The sequence below is a fragment of the Solea solea genome, chromosome 12, assembly GCF_958295425.1.
Source record: "Solea solea chromosome 12, fSolSol10.1, whole genome shotgun sequence".
Classification (NCBI taxonomy): Eukaryota; Metazoa; Chordata; class Actinopteri; order Pleuronectiformes; family Soleidae; genus Solea; species Solea solea.
The window spans coordinates 14,682,972-14,707,433 of record NC_081145.1 but is presented as its reverse complement, the minus strand read 5'-3'; the positions used below and the strand labels follow the sequence as shown (position 1 = coordinate 14,707,433).

The 24,462-nt window shown below is 41.8% G+C and overlaps 1 protein-coding gene across 1 annotated transcript in view; it reads left to right on the top strand.

Moving 5' to 3' along the window:
• The first annotated feature begins 15,038 nt into the window (after positions 1 to 15,038).
• The window catches only part of roraa (RAR-related orphan receptor A, paralog a), a 167,252-nt gene continuing 157,828 nt past the window's right edge, over positions 15,039 to 24,462 (top strand). Inside the window, exon 1 of the mRNA XM_058645527.1 lies at positions 15,039 to 15,336. Within this exon, the coding sequence (XP_058501510.1) occupies positions 15,183 to 15,336 (154 nt within the window). The 5' untranslated portion in view covers positions 15,039 to 15,182. The remainder of the gene's footprint in view (positions 15,337 to 24,462) is intronic.

Here is a 24,462-nt window from a genome sequence, read left to right as displayed (position 1 = left end):
CTCTTTGAAGAGATGTGCTCGGCACAAACAAGAGCGGCAGCCTCTCCTGTGTTTTTAACAGTCGAAACACCGCTGACACCTGATGGGTGATCAAACACAAGCCATCACTCCTTGAATCCCCACAGGGGCTCATCTTTGTACTCATCTCTCTGCAGATAAATCTGCAGACCATGCTGTTGGGACACCTCCTCCACTCAATATTTACCAAAGCCTGAATTACCTGATTGGAGGCACTGTACGTGTAAAGGCAAATACATTTGTTGGTTTTGCAGCATTTGCACTCTTGACTACGAGCCTGTCAGTGCCTTGAATGTATCACCACCCACAATGTCTCAAGTCCCACTATAGATTTCCCCCCACAATGTTCTGAAAGGATGAGTTGCTGGTTAAATCACCTCTGGGTAGAAACAAGTCCAAACCTCTCATGGGAACAGAGACATGAACTCTTAGTGGTGCCCATAGAGGGGTCAGTCTTTTTTTTTTTTTTACTGCCAGTGGGACTTCAATTTTCCTTCCTCATCCACGTCTCAGTCCTTCTCCTTAATGATCCACCCTCGGTGTGGTGCGTGCATACTCGTTAGAGCCATATTAGCATGAACATTACAGAGCAGTTGAAGTCAGACTGGCCACACAGGAGATGTGCTCTGCAAGGGCCTTTCCTTGTCACTGAGGTGAGATGATTTATGATTTATTTTCCAATAACTCCCAGCCTGCTTTGTGCACTGGGTCCTCCTGTCAACAAACGCCAGGCACGAATATCCCCCTTCATCCCCCCCACACCCACACACACACACCCACAGATGAAGCTTCTTCGGCCCTGCTTTTCTTCCTCTGTCGAGCCAATTTGGGAAGGGCTTCCTCGGTTGTTAGTACAGCTTATTTGTACACGTGCATGTCTGGTAATTGGAACAAGGGAAGGGACGGTGGCAAGATTAAAAAGCTATGAATGACAGAGCTCCAGCGGTGTTACGATCAGTCGGAGGCTGGCAGGCTCGGCACACCTGGGCCTCCAGGCAGATGGCTGAGGGTTGAGGGTTACGTAACGCCAGGCTAAGCCATATGTCGCCCAACCACACAGAACCTTTAGGAAGCCCATAGCTCAACTCTGAATGCGGTCCATGTGAGACCAGAGGGCAAATATCTTCTGCTCCCTGTACCCTGGCCAGGTGTTGAGCAGGTTCCTTCTCTGTGCTTGTGTTGTGGAAACTGGCAGCGGAGCAGCTCATAATTGGATGGCGCTGTGTAGATTGAAGGTAATCATCACGAGCAGAATGTGCTGTGTTGTCCTTTCATGCATTGTTAATAGTGAGACTTCAGAAACTTCAGTGAATGTAAGAGTAAGTGGCTGTTTCGGCATTCAGTGTTGTTTACTGAAGAAAATCTGAAGAGATCGGCGTGAGAAAAAGCAAAACTACAAATGTTTGGTGGTAGATTCTCTTATTGTGATACAGTTGCTTGAATACAATCGCAGAAGCAATTGCACCATATCAATCAATGAAACACTTTCAGAGTGACATCAGGGACATTTTTTTGGGATTATTACAATGCAGAGATGATGCATCCAGAGGAGATGATTGAGCTCAATGTGAAACAACAGACTGCAGGCTGCAGCAGAAGGTGAGGATATGCCACTTCGTTGTGTTAATCACAGTGGAACCGCTCGGCCGTCTTCACCAAACAACACCGCGGTGGTGATGATGATGATGATGATGCTAATGGCACTCCAAATGATTGATCGCCGGAATTATATCAAGGTGACTTTCAGTCATCTACAACAAGTTGTTTGGTTTGATCGATAATAAACACACAAACTCATTCATCAGCTGTAGTGGTTATTATCTTACTGTCTTACTTTACTTAGTGAGAGAAATAGTTCATCCTTGTCTGGCACAGGTTTCTAAAATATCTGCTGCTTTGGGAGCAATTCAATTAATATGTAGGAGCTCAAAGTACCTTTTTTTAATCCATGAAGCTCGGGCTGAGCGATAGCAGCAAATGAATTCAAATCAATAATGATTTTTTCCGATAATTAAATATTAAGTTAAAGTTAAAGAAACCAGATGATTAAAAAACACTTAAGCAGAAAAACACTTCACACATCTGAGGGGCATTTAATTGCTACATATGTATAGTAATTGCATTAAAGCTCAGCCCTACGTGAAGCTGATTATCAGTTCTCTCATCCAGTGTTTCTGGAATATCCCCAGTCTGATATGTTACTTGAAAGAGGAGCACTGATGCTTTTCACATCTGCCCTTAATATAGATAAATGAGCAGGTCAGGCCCCGCTGCAGAGACAAGAGCAATGTCCCCGTCCACTCGGGGCACTGCCCCTGCCTGTGTGCCCACGGGCTAGAACAGCAACACAAAGATGCCCCATGTGTTACATCACAAATGAAAGATCAAACAACAAAGTTCACCATAGGCCTCTCGGAGCAAGCTGTTAATCACACTGAATATAATGTGCTCCAGTTGAGAGATCACCCGGAGAATACTCCAGTTAAACTGTGTTTCATGTCGTATTATTTTTCTCCTTTTAATGTGTCTGGTATAGCGTACACAGCCACAGTAGAATTGGATGAAACGGTAAGCAATAAGTTACTGTGCGTTGCATGGTGCCTTTTTTTTTCCCCGCCATATAATAAAGTCACCGTGTACATTTTTTTATGATAAAAAAAAAACTAACAAAAATCGTGACAATATAGGAACATTTTCCGGGAACAAGCAAGTAAATGCTTCTCATTACCCTCAGGGTCAACCCTGAGCTTTCATATTATGCCCACAATGGAGAGTTCAGATATCAAATTTAAGAAGACAGCGCAAATCCCAGGACGTGGCAACAAATAGCCCAATGGCAGTGACTCACCTCTCTGAGAGGCTTATGCAAACCCAGGAGGGAGGTGATGGATTTTTTCCCTTACCCACAGTGAGTGGAGCAGATGCTGGAGAAAGATTTTGGATGTCACGAGCAGTAAAATATGAGAGTGTGTATTTTGTGTGTGCGTGAAACACTAGTTCACATAGTTCCGGAGTTTTTCGGTAACTTCTAAAATACTTGGAGGGTGGAAAAAGGATGAGCGGAAGAGATTACACACTGTTGTGGCATGAGGAGCTTCTCCCCAGGAAGGCCCAGATCTCTCAAGTTCTATTTGTGGACTTGCAGTGATATTTATGGACACATGGGAGACAAAGGGAATTTGCAGATGTACACGAAACAAACTGCATTTGATATTTCAAACGGTTGTAAAGAGTGTTGTCCTTGTGAAAGTTTTGAAAGGAAAACACAAGAGCGCATATTAATGAAGTGGTAATAAAACGCTAACGTTTATTACGCTTTGCTCCGTGCGTTTATTCATTCATTTCCCGTTTCCCGACTAATATTAATACTAATCCGTCCAATCGTTTTTGTTGGTGACGATCATCCTTGTGAGGCCATTCAAAATGTTCTTTGTCTTTTTCGCACCAGTCACAGTGAGCTTGATTAAGTCACATCTCTCCCGTGTATGTTCCTTCTTAAAACACTTAACTTTTCTATTCATGTCTCACAATTTCTCAGCTCTGTTAATGCAGGCATTGTTTATTTTGAAAAGGTCATTAGAGCGGCGAAGAGAAGCGGGGCTGTGTGGAAATGATTTGATTGAGGTAGTGCAGGTAGCTCTGGCACTGTGAGTTATGGACGCCCAACAGAGAGGAGCCTCTTCATTAGTGGAGTGATTAAAATTGATGGGAACCTATGGAGCTCCAGCTCCCCTGAACTCCCTGGAGCATGGCTCTCATTCTGCGCTCATTTATTTGGGACTTTGTGTTGATCAATAAAAGGTGCCTGCTGCTCACTATGGGGTCTGGCTGGGGGGAAAGAAACTCACCTAGGAAAAAGAGAAGAGGCTTGTTTTGTTGTTGAAGACAAACATTACAATTCAGGTTTCAGAAAACCATGGGGGAAAAAAAAACGACAGGTTTGGCTGTTGTCTCTATCGACTTTACTTTACAGGCTGTCTATTTTAGTTGTGGTGGAAGCCAGGCTGTTGTTTAGCAACTCGTACGATTTCCAAAAGACAGTTTGGAAAAAAGTTTCTGTCACACTTAAACCCAAAGAGAATAAAGACTGTAAATTGGCAAACAATCACAATAATTTATGGGTGCATTGTTTAAGATTTACTGTGTGGACAGGCAATCGTTTATCACTCAGTGTGACGTCCCTTTAATTGCTCTGTAATTCTATGAAGATGTTGATCATGTAATGTAGACAATGTTTGAATGGTGTGTTAATGACCATCATTAAACAATTATTTTCCCACCTTGTTCCAGGTGTTTTTACTTTGTCTCCAATTGCATGGGAATCATCATGAATCCTGGGCTTCAGTTTCTTCCTTTTTTTAATTGTCAATTATTTCATTTAAATCCGTTCACTTCTTTAAACACAAATTAGGGACAGCCCGCGCAGATAGAGGTGTACACTTGAAACCGTGGCCACTAAAAGGAACAGGGATTAATTTCTGTGTATTGGACCACAGCCAGATAATGGGCAGAGATGCTGAACAGAAGCCAGACTCTCTTTGTCTGTGTCCAGCTCTGCTCATTAGAGTGGTGCTGTGCAGCTCATGGCCCATTGCTCCCCACTGCTATGCGGGGCCTTGCCTAAACAAACAGAGACGATGGGAATCATATTTCAGATGATTGCAGGAAATACGAGTGTCTGCAGTGCGCAGAGTTTACAACAAAACGTTGTGGTTTGGGAAAGGGATTAGTTAATCCATTGCAATGTCTCGTCAGTGCTATAACCCTGTTACATGGCCAGAATATAATATTAGAATTTGATTGCAGCTCTAGTAGGGCCTAATGAGTGATGCGATAAAAGCGATCGCTGTTGTCACCGATACTGACCAGATAAAATAGACCAGATGTTGGCTAGACATGAACAATCTCGAGTTGGAAAGGTCAACCCCGCACCGAGTGGCATCTATAACAGTGAGGCTACAAAATTGCGACTAACTGCATGCACTTTGCCTCACCTTTCTCAGGATGTAGGAGAATCAATGGTGGCCTTCAGGTAACATAAAATCTCTCGCTCTTTTTTTTGGTCCATTCCTTCCTGGGCTATTTTAGAACATGTGGCAACCAACCGTCTGTCCAGGGTGTACCTCGCCTTTCGCCCTATGTCAGCTAGGATTAGCACCAGCGCCCCCCCCCTCCCCGCGCGACCCTCATGTGGAGGATAAAGCGGCAGTAGATGGATGGATGGCAACCAACCGCGATGTCACTCATTGGTTTGTGAACTGCCATTTTAAAGCTTTGAGAGCTTCGCAGCTTTTTTTTTTTTTTTTGGCATCAGCCGTCAATCACACCATGTCCATACATAAAAGCCATGGTTCTCAAACCGTGGTACATGTAGTGGTACCTGAGCTTCCTCTGGTGGTACTTGGAGGAAAATCAGAAATACTGTTCTACTGTATAAACCAGGGTATGTGATCGCAGCAGAGCTAACCCTATAACCCAGAGCTGAAACAAATACAAAAAAAAGAAAGAAATAATAATTAGAGTCACCTTATGTCTCGCTCCATCTTAATCTAACGTCGCTGTACCCGTGTGTGAAGTATATGGGAGGAAAAGGAGGATGACGATGAGAGAGCAAATTATCTTATTGGGAATAAATCTGCCTCCTGTGAAAAGTCCATATAGCTGACTTGGCTCGGCCTATTTACACCACCGTATTGTAACCTTGGCGATAATGGTGTTGCTTTGAGAGCTCAATATTTTCTCAAGTGGTACTTGGTGTACAAAAAAAGTTTGAGAACCACCGCAGTAAAGCATGCCTTGTTTTATTTTACTATACAAGGGACCATAATGGTCATTATGGTGAGAAAGAAAAGGGCAAACTACAAGGGGAAACTACTGCCTTTCTCATTAAGTTCTGTTAAAGCACTGACATGACATTGGCATAGTCTACCTTTTTTGGCAATTGCCACAGCAGCAGTGCTGACTGTGTCATCTGTGTGAACCCCAGCGTGGTGAGGTCCACACTCTTGGTCATTATTGTACTTTTCTAGAGCTTCATTATATAAAGCAGTGTTAAAGCCTTTGGTGATGACTTTGCTGGAGCGCACGTAATATATTTTCCAGTTGTCGGTCACTCCATCTGTCCACATGCGATATCAAGAACGCTGGGAAGGGAGGGGACTTGGCACAAACATCCACTCGGAATAAAATATGAAGTGATTTGATTTAAGCTGACGTTTAAAGGACAAATGTCTCTATGACGGCACCAGGCACATATTTGGCCACACGCTAAGATTAACACCTGAAATATGAAAATAAACTTTCACACAAATGTCTGATAGGAGGAAGTGATTGCATTCACATCCAAAAGATCAATGTCGCTGAACCATCATCATAAAGTTCCGCTGAAACACCTTTCTGGCTGCTGTTGAACGCCATAACTCAGAAACAGAAGGGGAGATTTTTGACTATACTCTTCCCTGTAGATGAACTTTCTGTCCGAGACCTACAGTGGTGAGGAAATAATTCTTGTTTCTTCATGACATGCCTTAATTCAAGAAAGAAAACAAATGTGTGTGTGTGTGTGTAAGAGGGTGAGTAGCAAATGGAGACGGAGAGAGAGAGAATAATATTTTACCCATTTAAAAAATATGGAAATCATTGCAGTCGGTTAGTGTTATTATTGTGACAGTGACACAAATAAATGAGGTATTTTCAGTTCATTCTGTCATGTCATGTCAGAGGACATCAGCTAAATAAGAATGCAGTTGCATGCACACAGCTAAAAGCATCTCGTGTTTACACCCTGCACCAGAGCTGTTTGCTTATGAGTGGATCATAAAGACAACATGTTAATACAAGGTCTAAGCTGGGCTCTCTTACTCCACACTGGTTGGTGGAATGTGTGACCAAACAGAGCGTTTTTTTTTTAAAGGGTGACCTCTGTGTTGTAATTTAAAATGTACCATAATTAAAAACAAAGTGATTTCTTTCTACCTTGACGGGTCTTATTTTCCCCGAGCAATCTGCCGAAATGTAGCCCGTGTTTGGGAAATGTTGCCAAGTTGAGTTTTACATCATTGTTTTTTTTTTGCAGTGCAGCACAAAAAAAAAACATGCCGGCATCATTAAAGTTGATAAGGTTAGGATACGTTGTAAAGCTCCTGATTCCCACAAATGATCACAAATAGTAAAGCACAACTTTTACCTGGTGTGTGTCTGGTGTGTAGGATTTAGCAACATGTAGAAGTTATCTCTCTGTGATTACCGCTCACCTTACTCTTTCCTTCCAGGCATGTACCGTAGGAGAAACCTCTCTAGCCTCAAGTTATCATTAAAAACTCAAAAGATGTTTAGTTTGTCCATTAAAAACATTGTGGGCCATGCTATGGGAATGAAAACAACTGTATAATTCTTTTATATTCTATTTCTACCAAATGCAAATAATTTTAAACTCTCAAATCATACACACTGGACCTTAAATATCTTAAAGCACGATGGAATCCTTTTCATATGGAATGGCTTAAAAAAGAAAGTGATATGAGATGACTATGTTGTTTTCCCTTTTAGAGCTACTTTGCTTTTGGACTTACATTTCCTTGGAGATGTTTCATTGCTTCGTATCACTTTTACAACCTGTAATCCTCACAGTCTGACACTGGCCCCATCAAAAGTAATGTACACTGAGCCAATGATTCCACTAAGAAAATATGGACTCTCAATTCTTTGTCTGCGTCTTTGGCACAGGCGTGAGAGAACTCAAAAACTCGTTTGATAATAAATAAATAAACTCAGTGGGTGTATTAACGTTGAGTTTGTTTTGCGGCAACTTGACACCATGTGAAGCGATTTTCAGTTGGGTCTGAGGTCGTTTGAGAGCCACCCTTGACTGTGCTTTATTAGTTGGTTTTTCATCGAATGGGTTGTTGTTGTTTTTTTGTCTTATTTCTGTTACTTCCAGATTGTGGATAACCAGTTTAAAGCTGGAAAAAAACATTTAATTTCACTTAGGTACATCATGCACTAGATCTGGTGGCAAATTATGAAATAAACTTCAAAAGCTAATGATGTCTAAATTGTGAACAATACAATTTAATTGCATTAAAATGTCTTTTTCTTTTTTGACTTGAGCCCCATGTTTTCTCTGTGTGGACATATTACCCTCCCTAGCCCAGCGGATCCAGAGCGAGGCTGGCTTTGAGGAAAGTCTTTTTTGTGTTAAAGCCTTTGAATATCTATTCTTTATGATCTCAGTTCCCTCTGCTGAAGTTCAGAGTGTGTGTGAGGGGAGGAAGGGGAAGGGTGGAATCATAACACTGATGATGAGATGACACTGAACATACTTGGGAGAGCATTTTTGATTCTTTACACATTTTCCTAAACTCAGACAAATATATCCAGAAGCTATCTTTGTATTCCATAAGCTGGTTCGATGAATAACAGTTGTTATGGCGGGGAATTGTTGTCAATCAGACATGATAGCTCGAGCATGGCGAATAAACTTGAAACAATGTGAATAAAAAGAGAGTTATATAAAGCTCTTCTTGATGTTCAGCATCATACCTCTTTACCCCCTGTGTGTCTGTTCTATAATGACACAAAGTAGGGAATGGGTTGGCGCTGCCTTTTTCATCTGCTTGCCTTTTGTTAGTATGGTGAGAGAGGCAAAGGGAGAAGGAGAGTGAGGAAGGAGGAAGAAGAGGAAGAAGAAGAAGAAGAGGAGAGTGCTGGGGATTGGACCCAGTCCCTGCACACCCAATTAAAGGAATCTTCTGCTCAAAGACACAGTCTGGCAACATGTGTTCTGACATTTGTCTTCCTGAGTGTTGTGATTTACGGTACCATGGAGCTAAAGGCTAAATTAGCAGCAGCCCAACATCAGAGGCTGCACAGTAATGTCGGCATGGGCGAGGATTGTCAGATAGGATCAGGCGTCGTGCCGCTGTCTCGTTTCCATCGCCTCACTCTGCAGAGGAGGGCGAGCGAACGTGGCTCTCTGTTGACTGCCGAGTCAAAATGATGTGGCAGTAATGTGAGACACGCAGCCGGATTGTTTTGTTTAATTCATCAGTCAACAATGAAATCAAGAAATAGCTTTCAGTATATGGGCCGCAAATCAATATCAACCCACTTGCATTGCAACGCGTTTTAGATTAAAGCTTGAGTCTGTAATTTGTTTACGTTGCAGCCTATTGCTCCGACCGTCTGTTCTCTCGTCGTCGAAGCTCCACCCTTAAATTACAGCACATACACTGCTTAAAGCAGAGTTGAGGAGAGAGTGCTGCAAGAACATGTCTGAATCACTGGTAAAAAAAAAAAGACACTCATCATTATAATGAAACACACAAGGCAGATGGTGGTGAGTGTGTGAGTGAATCAATCCATTTGGTCCAGACAAAAACAATTAGTCATGTTTGATATAGTATTGCGAGGGCCGCAGACACCAGGTTTTGATGGAAGATTTTAACTGATGAGATAAAAAAAAGTGTTTTAGAGACCAACCGTGACTTTAAATGTAACATTTTTTATTACCAATCTGTGTCTCAACAACTGACATCATTTAAAGTCCAGGATGTACCCAGCCTTTCACCCTGGGTCAGCTGGGATTGGCTCCATTGGCCCCCGTGACCCTAAAGATGTATTCTGGTCCATTTCTGGAGGGTGTGGTCGACATGGATAAACCAGTAGTCTTCAGCAGTGTGTGGGTGAACTAGAAAAAACTTGAGTAAACAGAATGAGTAATTCAATAAGAGAATAAAAAAGCTACGTTATTTTTTGTGATTGAAACATGACTGAATTTGTGGTAATTCAAAGATGGTGCAATAATGTGAAGGGCTGAAAGACAGTTAAGATATTCCAGTGTGAAATGATTTTGTTTTCATTGTAAACTAGTTTTTTGAAAAAACAACATAAAAAACAATTGATAGATACATAAAAACGCCAAAGTGACAAAAAGAAAACGAGAACAAAATAAGTTAGTTATTGGCCAAACTGTTATTTTAACATCGGTGTCAGGCCAGACTTTCACAGTCAGTTCATCATTAGTGGCTCCTTTTATCATCATGTAAATATGCTGCACAGTTATTGGTTCTGATGGGATATTTTGTCCTGAACATGGGGTTTCTTTCCCTCCCCTGAACATTTAAATCTTAGACTACTTCCCCAGACACTGCATTCATCGGAAACCAGGTAGCAATTACCCTTCTAATTACACAAGCACAAATCCTTGACCTTGCACTTTATTTACCCCCCTCTCTTCTTTGTTCCAGGGCCAGTGAAATTACAAACTTCAACGCGGAAAAACACACACACAGAGAAGCCGCCTCAGTGTAGACAGTGCGCTGTGAAGTTGTGGGACGTGGCATCCCAGCAGCTGATGCAAAGGTGCAATCTCACAAGGTGAGTGGATGCTGGAGGAGAAGACTTGCCTCGCGGTCAGCGGGGAGCCAGCGGGCCTCGGGGGAAAAGCTCTTAACTTCTGTCAGGCATAAATAACCACACCATTTTTCACGTCCCGATTTTTAACTGAGAAAATAATTCTGGTCCCCAGTCATATGAACTCTATGCACATGCCATGAGTCAATTCAATTCCAGCTTTGACGGAGTGCAATTCTCTTTCGCTTGCCGATATTTATTTTACTCTGCTGCTGTCGGACCTTTCTCAGTTTCTGCATGAATGATTAAGTCTATTATTGTTTTTAATAAAACACTGGACAAGTACAGTGTGACTGTTGAATACTGTTGCAGACTAAATAAAGTATTTTCTTTGTTTAGTCTGCCTCAGAATAAATCTTACCATCACTGCTATCAACAGATAGATAGATAGATAGATAGATAGATAGATAGATAGATAGATAGATCGGTTGAGTATTCCTTCAGTACTTGTTTCCCCACACCTCTACACAGTAGCTTCTGAATCCATACTCCTGTTTCTCAACATTCTCAAAATAATAAATAAGATATTACATTTACATTTTATCATGCAGAAAAAAAAAAAACCCAAAACAACTCCCTGTGTACGTAACTGAGGACGTCATGTGTGAGTAATCTGAGGCTGAGTGTGTGCTATGATATACTGTGGTCAAGCTGCTGCTAGGTGGTGCTATTGGTAGCATTGTGTGACTCCATGAAGCAGCATTGTACTGTATACTGAGCTTTATTTTGTTCCATCTGATAAGTAGCCACAGTTTCACTTATACTGCACAGTCCTATAGCCTGTGTGTGTGTGTGCAATGGCTACATATTAGCTGAATGAATGAAGTGCCTTTTAAGTCTTTAAGGGAATCTATAGAGGAGTGGGTGCCCCCGTGCATGGGCATGTTGCCGTATATCACATCATTTAACACTTTGAACTGCGGGAAATGTGTCACTCAGTCTCTCTCTTGATACCCTCATGTGTCAGTGTGAAATCATAAATACAATCATTTCCCCAATGTTGGCTCTTTATTCTGTCAACCGTTTCAAAATGTGACTGTGCCTCTACATTTCCCACGCATGAATAAGTGAAAGGCCATTAATATGTCTCTTTCATTACACCCTGGCACTCTGCACTGCATGGGTGCGCAAAGATCTGTGTGTGTGCCGGGTTCGGGGTTCTGATGTCCGTTTTGTAAGGCAACAAAGACATGTCACCGTGTCCGCATGAAACTATTCGAAGAATTCATATTTTTGTTCCTGCTGAACGTTTTGTGCTCTAAACAATTCATGCCGCTCGCCGTTTTATCGCTGTTTTCAATTACGAGCACAATATTTGCATCTCATCTGGATGAATCTTTTTTTTTTTTTTTGAGAAACACAGCTGAACTTTTCTGGAGGAAATTATACATTATTAAAGATTCATTGCCTAGATAGAACCTGCTGGATATTGTGAGTTTAGTTCTAAAAACAAATATTTACCCAGAATGAACTGTGCACACGTTGTGAAGACTGTGCTTGTGGCCAAACATATTTCCCTGTGTATTTCTGTTGACGATCACTCCTTACCTTGACAAAAACGCACAACACTTTTTCTTCTTTTCTGTTTCCACTCCCAAGACAAGATTAGAGGAGAAACTCATCAGTCTCCTTGGCTGTTGTCTGATAAACTTTTTTATTTGAAGGGTGTCCTGTCTGGTGTCTCTGGTGTCTTCCTCCAGTGCACTCCTGATTTGAAATATAGCCTTACATAATGAGGGAGAAAAATAGAGCGGTGTTGCACCCGTGAGTCAGTGTCAGCTTAATCAATCATTTTTAAACACGGGCAGGCATGCTTACTCTACTCGCTTCACTTCCGCCACATCCTTCCACTGCTCAGCAATGTGACAGCAGCATAATTCATTTTAAATCAAAAATTAATCCAGCAGCATCAAAGTTGTCCTTGCATCCTTTTTGGTTAAAGCACAGGGTGATATTTGTTCGCCAGAGTGTGTGTTTGTGTATGTTTTTTTTTTTCATCCTTGTGTTTATTGAAATTGCTGTATGTACCTAAAACATTTTTAATCCTTATCTTAAATGCATGTGCACATGTAAAGAGTGTTGAGATGTACCTGTGTCTGTTATGTTTACACTGGACATGCAGGCGTGTGGTGTTTTTGTGTTTTTCAGAGGTAAATCACAGAGCGAGCTCCGATCCCTTCTTGCTCAAGTCCCTTAGCCGTCTTGGTGAACATTCAACAGGCTTGGAATGCAGTGTTGGGTTCAAGCGGTCAAATTGCAGCGGGTCAGGAGGTCAGAGAAATTTGGAGGCGCTAACGCTGAGCAGAAGGAAAAGGGACTTGTCTTAATATTTGCCTGGCAGTGGAGAGAGACTCCTTCTGGCTTTTTGTCAGAGATTTCAGTCAGTTCCAGAAGTTACATCATTCTCTTGTTGGTGAGTAACATTAAAGTATTATAACGATAATAATCATAATGCAATTGGCCTTTTTGTTAGATTAGAGCATGTTTGCCTTCATATACCACACACAAAGAAGCCTGTATATGGAAACATGTTGATGTGGAATAATGTGCATCTCATGCTATTCATTTATAAATGCATAACTCTGAAAGTCCCAAACTATTCCACAACACTTATCTCATTCAAATCCAATTTTTTTTTTTTACAGTACATGATCAGTAATTACTTAATGGTGGACATCCCGCATGTGTGTACCGATGTTGTTGGTCCTTACTATGCTCCATCAATGAACTGTTCTCTGTTTATTACATCCACACTGTTGTTTATAAAGTTACAATCTTACTATTTGTTGTAATCTGTAATCTTTTTATCATGTCTCTGTACTGTCTTGGAAAAGAGATCTTGATCTCAACACACTCACTGAAGGTTAAATACAAATAATTAAAAATACTATGTGTGCATCAAAAAAGAAAACCTTTGTATTGTTTAATGTGTGATTCCTGGTTATAATCACATGTTTATTAGACACTGTTGTGCATCGCAAATGATGTGAATGTAGTGACAATGACTCAAACTGTTTACTTTAAGTTGTGTCCATAGATACAAACATGCTTCTACTATGTAATCTCTTGACACCTTTGTTAGCTTTTGGCTCTGTGGATTTTAGTTATCACAGTCCTGAGTGTCAGCAGCTTGGCCCCGTGCTGCACAAAGAGGGCAGGAACCATGTCAAAGTCCACGTGCAGCGCTTGGAAGGGGGGGCGGGGCTGCCAACTCTCAGCCCGCTGATCACATGCAGAAAGCGTGGCGTGTGTGATTGCTGCGCAACAAGCGGGTGCGTGGAATGCCACGAGGACGTTTGATGCCAGTTGTTGTGCACAGCACTTTGTCTATTATGGGTTTTTCTTCTGCTTTTTTTTTCTCCCACTGCAAAATGCTGCCAATATTCACTTTCATCAGACAGAGCGCAGACATGGTTCTGTGAGGAGAGAGGAGAGAGAGCACTCTGCTCTGAACCACGGAGATGATGATAACGATGATGATGATGATGATCCTTGTTTGAATTCTTCCACATGAAAGTTGTTATCAGATTGGCAGTATAGCCTATAGTGTGCTACAGTATATTCAGGCTGTACTGTGGGCTGCTGCAGACAGGAAGTGCATGTGCAACAAATCATTTATGTGGGAGAGAATTGTGACTAAAGCAAGCAAGGAAAACAAGCAAATAGTCAGATTAATAAAACAATAAATACATATTTGTTAAAGGCTAACATAAACAATAATCATATATCCTGTTGTCATACAAATTATATATCTAACAGTCCGATTCATTGGTGCGATTGGCCGATATTTGCGTTAAGTAATCATGTAAGTTTACACGTAACTCGGTAAATGCCACTTTCCATTTTCATCCAAAAATGTATTGGACATTAGACAACTTTATTTATTATTTTGAATTTAATATTCATTTTAAACATGTTTATTTATTTATTCAAGTGCAGACACAAAATTCAGTTCAGTTAAATTCAAATTACAATTGTCAACGTCAACATAGGCACACAGTAATCCACTTATTAGAACGAGTGGAATGTGGTAAATACAAAATATTATCCACTGTCATCTGTAAAGAGAGTAATAACTATAATATAGTATAATATATATAAATAAATTAATGGTCCATGCAATGCAGTTTGGAGAGGCGGACCATAAGTGTCGTTTAATAAGGGATTAGACAATGGTATTGTTTTGTTATTATTATTATACTGTTGTATTCCATCACTGTCATAAACTGGAAAAACCAGCCACAAATAAAACCCATATCGGTCGACTTTTAATTTGGGTCATGCAGTTTTTGCATTTGCCTGCCATTTTAGATGTATTATGAGAATCTGACAGTTTATTTTTTATTTTTATTTTTTTTAAATTCAGCAGCTTATGAGTCCCAGTTGTCTATAAAACTGTAGAAAAGTGTTAAAAGGCGTCAGACTGCTGTAAAAAATATAAATAAAAAATGTTGCATTTCCTTGTAAAAGCAGCTCTGGGTCGAGCAGCATGGATGACTCTCAGGCCTTCATCTATTCCTCGGCTATTGACAGCCTCTCCCTTCTCAGTGAGCATGACTGGAGCTCCGCTCTCACTAGCGCTGCTAGTGGACAATCAGACACACACACCCACCCCGAGACACACTCGCATTTCTCATTTCTTACTTCTAGTCTAAATTAGATAGCGAGGCGAAGGGTCGGAGCTCACAGATCGCACGTAGGGTTAGTTTTGAGCATTAGCGCTAGTTACACGGCGAATCTGAAATTTCAACATGGAGTCCCCTCCAGATCCAGCGAGCGATCCGGGCAACTGCGCCTCGGAGCCGGCTACCCCTGTCAGGGAAACCCCGGTAAACCTGGAGACGCTCCGGAAAGCGGACCATCCAGCCCCGGTGCGAAGGCAGAGCTGCTCCAGCACCAACAGAGGTAAGAGCAGCGCATTCGCCTTCATTTATTCGTGTTTAAAACACAGTGTGACACGTTATTTTTTTTTTTTTTTTATAAATCAAACTTCAAAGATGATTGAAATCGCGTCTCCATAAATAACAGCACTCCGTCTTAAATGAACACAACCACACTGACACGGCTGTGGATTTGGCACCGGCGCGGCTCTGTGTGCCGCTCGGCTGTGCTGTGCCGTGTGTGTGTGTGTGTGTGTGCCTCGGTGTGTTCAGGCTCCACTGACAGCTCAAATTATTTAGTGGGGGGTGAAACGGTCACAGATGTCACATTTACTCTAACTGCAAGAAGAAATCAGTCACGCCAACAACTTAAAAAAAAAACAACCCCAGCAGCGGGATCGCGCTCTCCTTCGTGCCAAACGCACGCAGGCCAATGCGTTATTGTCAAAGTGGCAAAAGTGAACTTTTGGAAACTAGTGTATCGATCAGTCCCTCTTTTTCTCCCCCCTCTCCCTCCTCTGTAGTGACATATCCGCCACTGCTGGTGACAGAGCAGCACACAGCGTCGTGTGCCTGGATTGCTTTTTTTATTTAACCTCCCCCAGTTCACACGTTTGTGAACATTTGTGCAGCTGTTATTTACTTTATTTTGCGCGCGGGGTCTGCGACCAAACATTACGCAACAGTCCACGCCGTGTGACCAATTATCTTCCCCTCAAAGTGTGCGCGGCGGCGGCTGCTTTTACGTGATTTATCCACCACCACGTCCCGTCCATGTTGTACTGTACAGACAGTAACCACACCCCCCTCCCCTCTCCGTCTCCAGTACGCCGAGCTCAGCCAAGTTCAAAGAAACGCGATTGCTCTCTGTCGTTCGTGACAGTTGGGATCCACGCACACGCGTGACAGCAAAAGCAGACGCGACAATTAAATCATTGCATTTCTTTTTTCTTTCTTTCTTTTTCCTCGCGTGTGCGCGCACTCTTCCTGTGCGCGAGGGTATATTTAGAGTGTGATATGATGAATGTGGAATGTAAGCTGGTTATGTAACAGGTTTAGCCATAAACAGGCGAGCAACTGAGAGCAGAAATCACCAGCGTGGATCTTTTCCACTTCATACGAGAGTTCGCCCACTCCTCGCCATCAACACACTGGTTCACATTTAATAATATTATGAATAATAATAAAAAAAGAGGCTCACTCCTTCAGCTCGAGCATTTATTTATACACACACACACAGCAGTGAAGGCAAATTGAACTGTGTGTGTGTGACTCTACCACAGCACTTATGTAATCGCGAGGCAAAGGCAGGTAGTCGCGAGGCTTCGTGGATTGATTCCTTTATTCACAAGTCTGACTTTGAGACACTCCTAACCTGCTGACCCATATTCACCCCACCCCTTTATGCACATGATTAAAGTACGTCTGGGAAAGAGAAAGGCAGGAAAAAGAAGGCCTCTGCTCTGTTATGTAATGCTGAATGGGTGAAAAAAAAACACTCCAACATGTTCAGTGGGACAACATCTGCTGCTCCAGAGTTTCCGAGCAGAGAAAACTTTATTTAAAACATTTCTGTAAGGAATATCAATGACTGAGAAAAAGTTTTGCAAACTTTTTTTTTTGCTTGTTGCTTGTGAAACGTGTGTGAAATTGGTTATTATTCAATCCTAAAAATTAAATTACAGAAAGCACTCGGAGCACAGGCGAGTTTCGGGTTCCCACAGTGTCAGTATGCACTCCCTTATCTGGAAAGGCTTGAGAATAGTTTTTTAAGAAAATCCTAAATCTGGACACATTGTCGTTGTTTCCTCCTAAACTACATCACAAGGGAAATGTTGATAAAAGCCGTGCCTCACTTTTTGAGTCATACAGCTCACAGACAGGATCTGAAATCTTAAAGATTAACGTGTGTATTCCATCACTCATCTTAAAAAAAAAAAACTGAAGTAACTTCCAGTAACTATTTGAAAATCACCTAGTTGTCACCTAATCCATTAAAACATTCAAGACACTGTATATTTGATATTTGATACTGTAGAGCGTTTAAGTGCAGAATCTAAGTTTGCCTTCTTAAAGACGTGGTGGCGTGTTTGCTTTATTAAATAACATTTATGTAATGCTCAGTTGTCCATTAACTGCAGGTGCTTTATTGCTGTTGCACATTTCAGTGCAGCGCAAACATAAAGCAATAAAAAAAGCTTTATGAGTCAGTCAGAGTTGTGTTGCAGACGGTTACAGAAGACGTTGTCGGGCGCACGCTCTGTCGACCTCTTGGAGTGTAGTAGACTTTGTGAGGACGCACATTTCTTGTCCTGCATGCAGCGTGTTCACTGTTTTAACCCTGAGCTTTTAAGGCTTACTTCAGTGTGGGTCAGAGGACAGGCCTTTAGAGAGCTTTGTGTATCATTACTGGGATTAAGAAAGAGTGTTATTTTCATATCTTCAGTTTGCCACTTTGTAAACCTCACTGTTGCACTGGGAAGCTGTGAAGCAGCGGATCAGATAAGAGCTCCGGTGTCCTGGATCGTCTGTTAACGTGTTGAAACAGACTGTAGTGGTAGACTCAAGCGAGTGAGGCTATACGCTAAACAAATCCTCTGTGCAGGTGGAATTAATGTCCAGAGGACAAAATAACTTTGGAGAGTGCCTAAATTGTTCCAGATGACGTGCAATGCGACATCTTACACAGCGCTGCAGTGCGTCATCTGATCTCTCGTGAACTTTTCACACCAGGCCGTGGCTTTCATCGCCGAGTGTCACAACATTTAATGGTATTGTCAAGTGTTACATCATGTATCGCTATCTTTTGTTATCGTTTCTCTGACGGCTTTGAGTGTTGATTTCATGGAAAGAAAACAAATGGCACTTGACTCGACACCAGAAGAAAAGGCGGAGTATAAGAAGTCCTCGCTTAATGAACATGCAACCACGCTTTTCATCCAGCAGTTTTATCTCTGGGCAGTGAAATGAGATCTCTGGGTCCGAGTGGCAGCATTTATTTAGTTGTTGTCGACACAAGATGGATGAGGTACAGCGGCACAGAGGCCTTTTAAAAAGAAAAAAAAAAGGTCTTATACAAAATCTTAGAAAGCCGGGAAGTTGGCATGCACTGGAGTGGACAGCGACATTATCGAGGCTGTGGCATTCTCAGATTCAGTGAATTAGGGCTCCCTGCCCACCAGAGAGCACGGAGACACCGGCACGAGCTTAAAGCTGAGCCTTCAGCACAGACAGAGATCCGGGAGAGGAACTCCATTAGGGTTCTCTCTTGTTTTGTTTTTGGCTGGCTGCCCACAACACTGTTGAGTTTCAAATGTATTTCCTAAATGTGGGAATTGCGATAATATTCTTCTAACTCCTTTATTCCTACCCGTCAGAAAGTTACGTCTCCTCTGCTCAGCATCTGCCAGTGTTGTTATGTAGACTCAGTTCAGACTTTGGCACCGCTAACTATGACAAAAAAAAATCCTCAAAGGTCAGATTACATTCGAGTGACAGTATATTATCTTATCTGGGGAGGATGTACCTGTGAATGTCAACATAACACCACAATTGCAGTTGACTGAGCACTAACTGAGATTTTCTTCTGTCTTTGTTGCCAAATAATGAATGAAAGCTCTAAAATGATGACATACAAATCAGCTTCAGCAAAGCTAAAGTCATTTATTATTATATATTTATTTTCATTTAGTTGGATTGAAAAAAATAATAAGTGCTACACTATGTGTACATGCATGCAAAAAGTCTTACTTGTTATATAAATTTCACAGTTTTACTTGTAAACCACTATATTCCTCATCTTTTTTTTTCTAAATCCAGCTGCTTGGTGAGGAAACTTGTTAAAGTTTTGAAAAAGACAAAAAAACAACAAAGACAAAAAGCTTCTCATTTAATGAGACCTTGTAAAAGCTTTTTGGTGCATTTTATTTTTAAATGCAGCAGCCATTTCAGTGTTTGAGCTCCACTGGTCAGAGTGTAAGGCGGTGGCTGACGGTCAGTTTCTTGGTCAGGCAGTTGTATCCACTCTGGTGGAGTACAGTAATGCTGCCGCTGTGGTGTTTTCCCCTGGATTTTTTTAAGATTCCCTTTTTAAAACATTAACTAAAACATTTAATTGACTGTGTTATTTAAGTGTTATCTCATTGTATTAGAGGAAGGCTGCTTTGTTCATGCTCTGCCTATAGTGAAAGTGAACCCTCTGACAGAAATACGGTACAATTACCTGTTACCAACAAATCTGGGCCATTCCTTTCAGTTCAAGTTATTCAGTCTAAAATCTATATGATTTGAGTATATGGTGCATGATATCACGGAGAAAACGTGATTCGTGATTTGAGGCCATGTGGTTTTAAACAGCGCTGAGGGTGGACAGGTTGGATTGATTTGTGCTACCACAGTCCAGGATTCACACTGAACAAACACTGACAGGACTTTTGTTGATGATCATCTATTGGATGTACTATATAATGCAAGAAATGCAATGTTAGCCCTAATTGAAAAAAAACCTAAAAAGTCAAACTTAACCTAGACCAAAATCTGAAAGTTTTTATCCAGTGGGACCGCTCATTCTGGAGTTTGAATCACCAGTGGCTTAACTGGGGCTGGCGAGGAAGTTTCAGCTGGTGACAGACACCGGATTTGATGTGAAATCTCCAGTGGTGAACGATAGCTCAGATCTGTGGCCTATTTACAGAAGTTTGTATCTTCGATAGAAAAGTCTGAATAGTAATGACCGGAAATACTCCAGATGCATTATTGGAGGGCGTTAAAGGAGTCTAAAATTAATGAAGTACACAGTGACCTAAGCCCTGGTGTCGCGTGGCTCTGTGCCTCTCTGAAGTGAAAGCGTCCCCTCAGAACAGGGTCTGAAATGATCACTCGGAGGGATTCTCATGCCACTTTATATAGGACTGAGTCTCTCACATCTCCATCACTGTGGAGGCTGCAAAGCTCGGGCAAAGCAGGCAGCTAAAGCCCAAACTCCAGGAACGTTGGATCAGCAGTATCTGACAAAACCATCACCCGATAGCCTTTGAACACAACCATACTGGGCACACGCTGTACTGTACGTCCATGCGAAGCTGTCACTGTTGAATTTGAGACTGTGGCTGGTGTGTGAAACGTGTTGTACTCTTGAAAAGTATCGGAGCGATCTCTTGGCCACAGGGGCTCTCCCACACACCGTGCTTCTGTACGTGCGCGCTTTAAAACAGGAAGAGGTAACGTTGTAAAATCTAAAGTGTGTTATTCTAACAGGAAACCTCAAGAGCCTCTTAACTATTATTTATCTAGCCTTCTGTGGACCAAATGGCCCGACGCTCGTGCTCTCTTTAAAAGGACTCTGTTAAGTGGGGTGATAGAAAATCAGATTAGGACGAGAAGTGAAAATATCTGTAACGCAAAGAACAGTAGCAAGGCAGACGAATCAATGTGCTTCCTCTTTGGTGAGAGTAATGCAATTTTACTTTAACAAGGTCTGCGTGTATGGATTTATGTGATATAACTACAATAATCAAGACTAGAGAAGATGGAAAATATTGGTTGTGGTCCGTTTTGCATAATAAAAACCGTACTCTTCCAGATTTTGGACATTACAATATAAAACACTGCAAGAGAGGAAAGATTTTCCTTGGTTCTGTGCAGGGTCACAGAGCTGCAACAACAAAAGTGCAGCATTTCATCAAGTTCATTTGTCGCCGGAAATAAACGAGCACAACAACTTCTGGAGCCATCGAGGATAAAACAACTTGAAAATCAGTGTCATTTCTTGTGGCTTGATTATTTATATTGGAATAACAAGTGCAACTTAATCTCATAAATAAAAAAGGCAGAGATACAGATCCGTCCCCTCCAGGTACTGCCGCCACTTAATCGAATTAGCTCCACTCTCAGGCTTGACGGGCTCTTCAAACACACCCCTGGTGACTTCTGAGTGCCGATTACAATCAGCTACTATTTTCAGCCTTTGATTAAAATCTTGTGAGGTTAGACTGATTTCTTTTTTTCTTTTTTCTTGAGAGTAGAAGCAACTAATTATTAACATAGAGGCCCATCACTCTTGTTTTTTTATTATTATTATTATTCTTACCAGTTACACAATACCTCTACACATTAATGAAGTCCAATGTCTCTGTGTGAAACTTTTGTTGCTTGATTTCAGTGAAATGTCAGTGTGTTGTGTTACGTCGTGTTGTGCGTGCGTGTGTGTGTGTGTTTGTTCCACGCCGCAACATCTTGTCTTTACCTGGTAAATGGTAACACGAGTGATTTCCTCACATGACAGACGACAATAACGAACATCTTTGTGCACATAAAATTAAAGAGGACGATCGCAATTGTTCATGCCTCATGCAGTGTGTCGCCGAATCGTCGCAGTGTCCTCGTCAAAGAGAAATCCACTCTTTTGTTACTTTCAAAAGGCAGCTTTTGAATATGAATATGTCACTAATGAATATTTTTGTTCTCGCGCGCGTGTGTGTGTGTGTGTGTGTGTGTCTGTAGATTGATTACTGTGCGAGACGTACTTCGAGTGCGGCACTGTGGGCCTCGGTCGGCGCCGCTGTGCTGCTCCCTGACAGTGATTGAAAGACAGTCACTCTTCACAATGTATGACACATGAATCCTGCTCTCCTTCACAGACAAATATCATCTGTCTGATCAATCAATGTTTGCGGCGTTATTTCACTAATGCGCTGCTTAAGAGGCAATAATTAAACGCCGCGCGCGCGGTTGTTAAAAGCCTATTTTTAATGTGACAGACCGAAATAGACATTCAGAAATCGGGAGATGAGGACCTCCGGTTGATGTTGATTGACACACGTCGACGTACCTCGTACATAAACTATGTAAACTTATCGTTTAGAAACTTTATTTTTTTTTTTATTGCACAGCGATTCCTGTTGCTTTCAAGCCGTGCAAAAGTTGCGTTTCCTATTTTCAGCAGTTTCTATTCAGCCTTTTGTTGAGGTTGTAACTTAGTCGGCTTAATTGAAATATACTTTAGTGTGAAATATACTGTAGTAACAGTTTAACTCAGGGAATATTCATTCCATGTCATCTTGAGTTAAACAAGTGTGGCTTGTGATGCTCATTAATTTCTGCTTGCTCCACTTGCGGTGTTTGGGCTCTCTTCTCTGGCTCGGTGCCACAGTGTCTTCTGAAAGAGCCACTTCATCTCTGTCAGGGGCAGGTGGAAATTTGCTGCACACTTCTAATTGGACAAAGTGCCTTTCAAACTCCGAGCCATCATACACAGATCACATTATCATACAGAGCAGGTGTCAACAGAGGTTTTTCACCTCCCCTTTTATTGCCTCCTGCTCTCCTCTGCCTCCTTTGGTCAACTTATATTCTCTGTGCTGTGTTGCTTCCTAAAGTCCCTGTTGCCTTGTGTCCCAAGGCACATCAAGCCTTGTTCAGATCCATTACAAGAAAGTGCACTTGGTATTTTGTCTTGTGAGCTTTTATTTTGCAGTTTTTTTGGAGTTTTTTTTCCTCTCCACACTTATTTTGCTTGGTAAAGATATTTGAGCAGACCCTTCCTTTTGCTAAGAGCCTTAAATGGAAACGGTTGTTTTACGTTTCAAATGCAAAAAAAACCCATTTGCCCTAGCCCGAAGGAGAATCTGAGGCTGTGGGCTACCGCTCATAGGGGGCTTTAAGGTCAGCAGTGTAGCTCAAGGCCAGACCTCTGTGTCCTTGCAGAAGTAGTCAGCTCGTCAGATCAGTTCTATATCTAACAGGTAAGCGGCGAGAAGAGCCGCGTGTGGAGTGATGCAATTTTGTCAGTTTAATTCGCTTAAAAGCATAACTCATGAATTTTGAATGGGCCAGGGAGGGCGAAACAGACTTGTGATTGATGTCAGAAAAACATCGTCCAAACACGGGCAGATATTACTTACAAAGTACAAAAGACTCTCTGTTTGTCTATTAATCATAGAGGAAGTGCTGAAAAGTGAGCTGCTGCTCTTTAAGGGTGCGTTTGTGTAGCAATTAGAGGATATACTAATATATACTTTTGATGTGAGAAGTATGAGCATGTACATCAATAAATTGAGGGAGAAACATGGTGTTTGAAAGATTGAGCAAGTGCAAAGTGCAATGTGTTGTTTCTGTTATTGATCATCTGTGACTCATTGTTTGAGTTGGTCACTGTCAGCTGGGATCAGTGTTAACCAAGTTTATTGGTTACATTCATGAGAACTGGAGTTGTGTTGTGCTCAAAGGTTTGGTGCATGAAACCTGATACCTTTGTACTGGCATTCTTTCTACTCCTGCTCGATTAGGACCCGGGGAGAAAGCGCAGCTTATGGCTTAACCTTATAAACACGTAATCACTACTCTGGCCATGCATTGGGCAAACATTGCAAAAGGAAAAATAATAATAAAAAAAAAAAACGAGTATACACTTAATGCCGATCTTGTACGCTTGGCGTCGGAGCAGATGTGTTATCCCATGCTGATTTCATTCTGGGCAAAATGAAGTGCACAAGAGAGATTGATGGTGGTGTCCCCAGTCAGACAGATAACACCTGATTCTGCCTGCAGGGGGCTGGTCTAGTACACTCCTCTTCTGCACCTCAGATGCTGTGCTGAGGTGGTGAACCATTCCTTCACTCAGTGCAAATTCAAGGCCACATTCAGAGGTTGATCCCAGGACGATTGTACCAACGTGGCCCTGAGCACTCTGTATCACATGATCCATGCATCAGCCACACCTGGGAGAAACACACACATGCGATGGGGTCATTTGTTTAACACAACTGCGTCACATATCTGGGTGCGCTCGGTGCACACGCGGTGGAAAGCGAGCACTGAGACAGTCGCGCACAGATGCACGAGTGTTAATGAAATGCTGCCCGTGAGCATGGTTTACAAAGTAAGTGTGTCTGCACTACTGCACCGTTTGCTGTGATCTGTTGTTGATGTCATGTAGATACTGTAATACACTGAGTTCCAGTGTTGGCCATTGCCTAGAATTTGGGGCTGTTAGAGGTCATTAACAATACTTTTTAAAAATAGTTTTGTAAAAAAAAAAAACGACGATTTATTATGTGTTGTTGTTTTGTAATTTGATCTTTTTATATACAGCTTGGACCGAGTTGTGAGTCAAAGGTTTTGTTGGGCGGCAGAAGATTTTTAAGAATTGTAT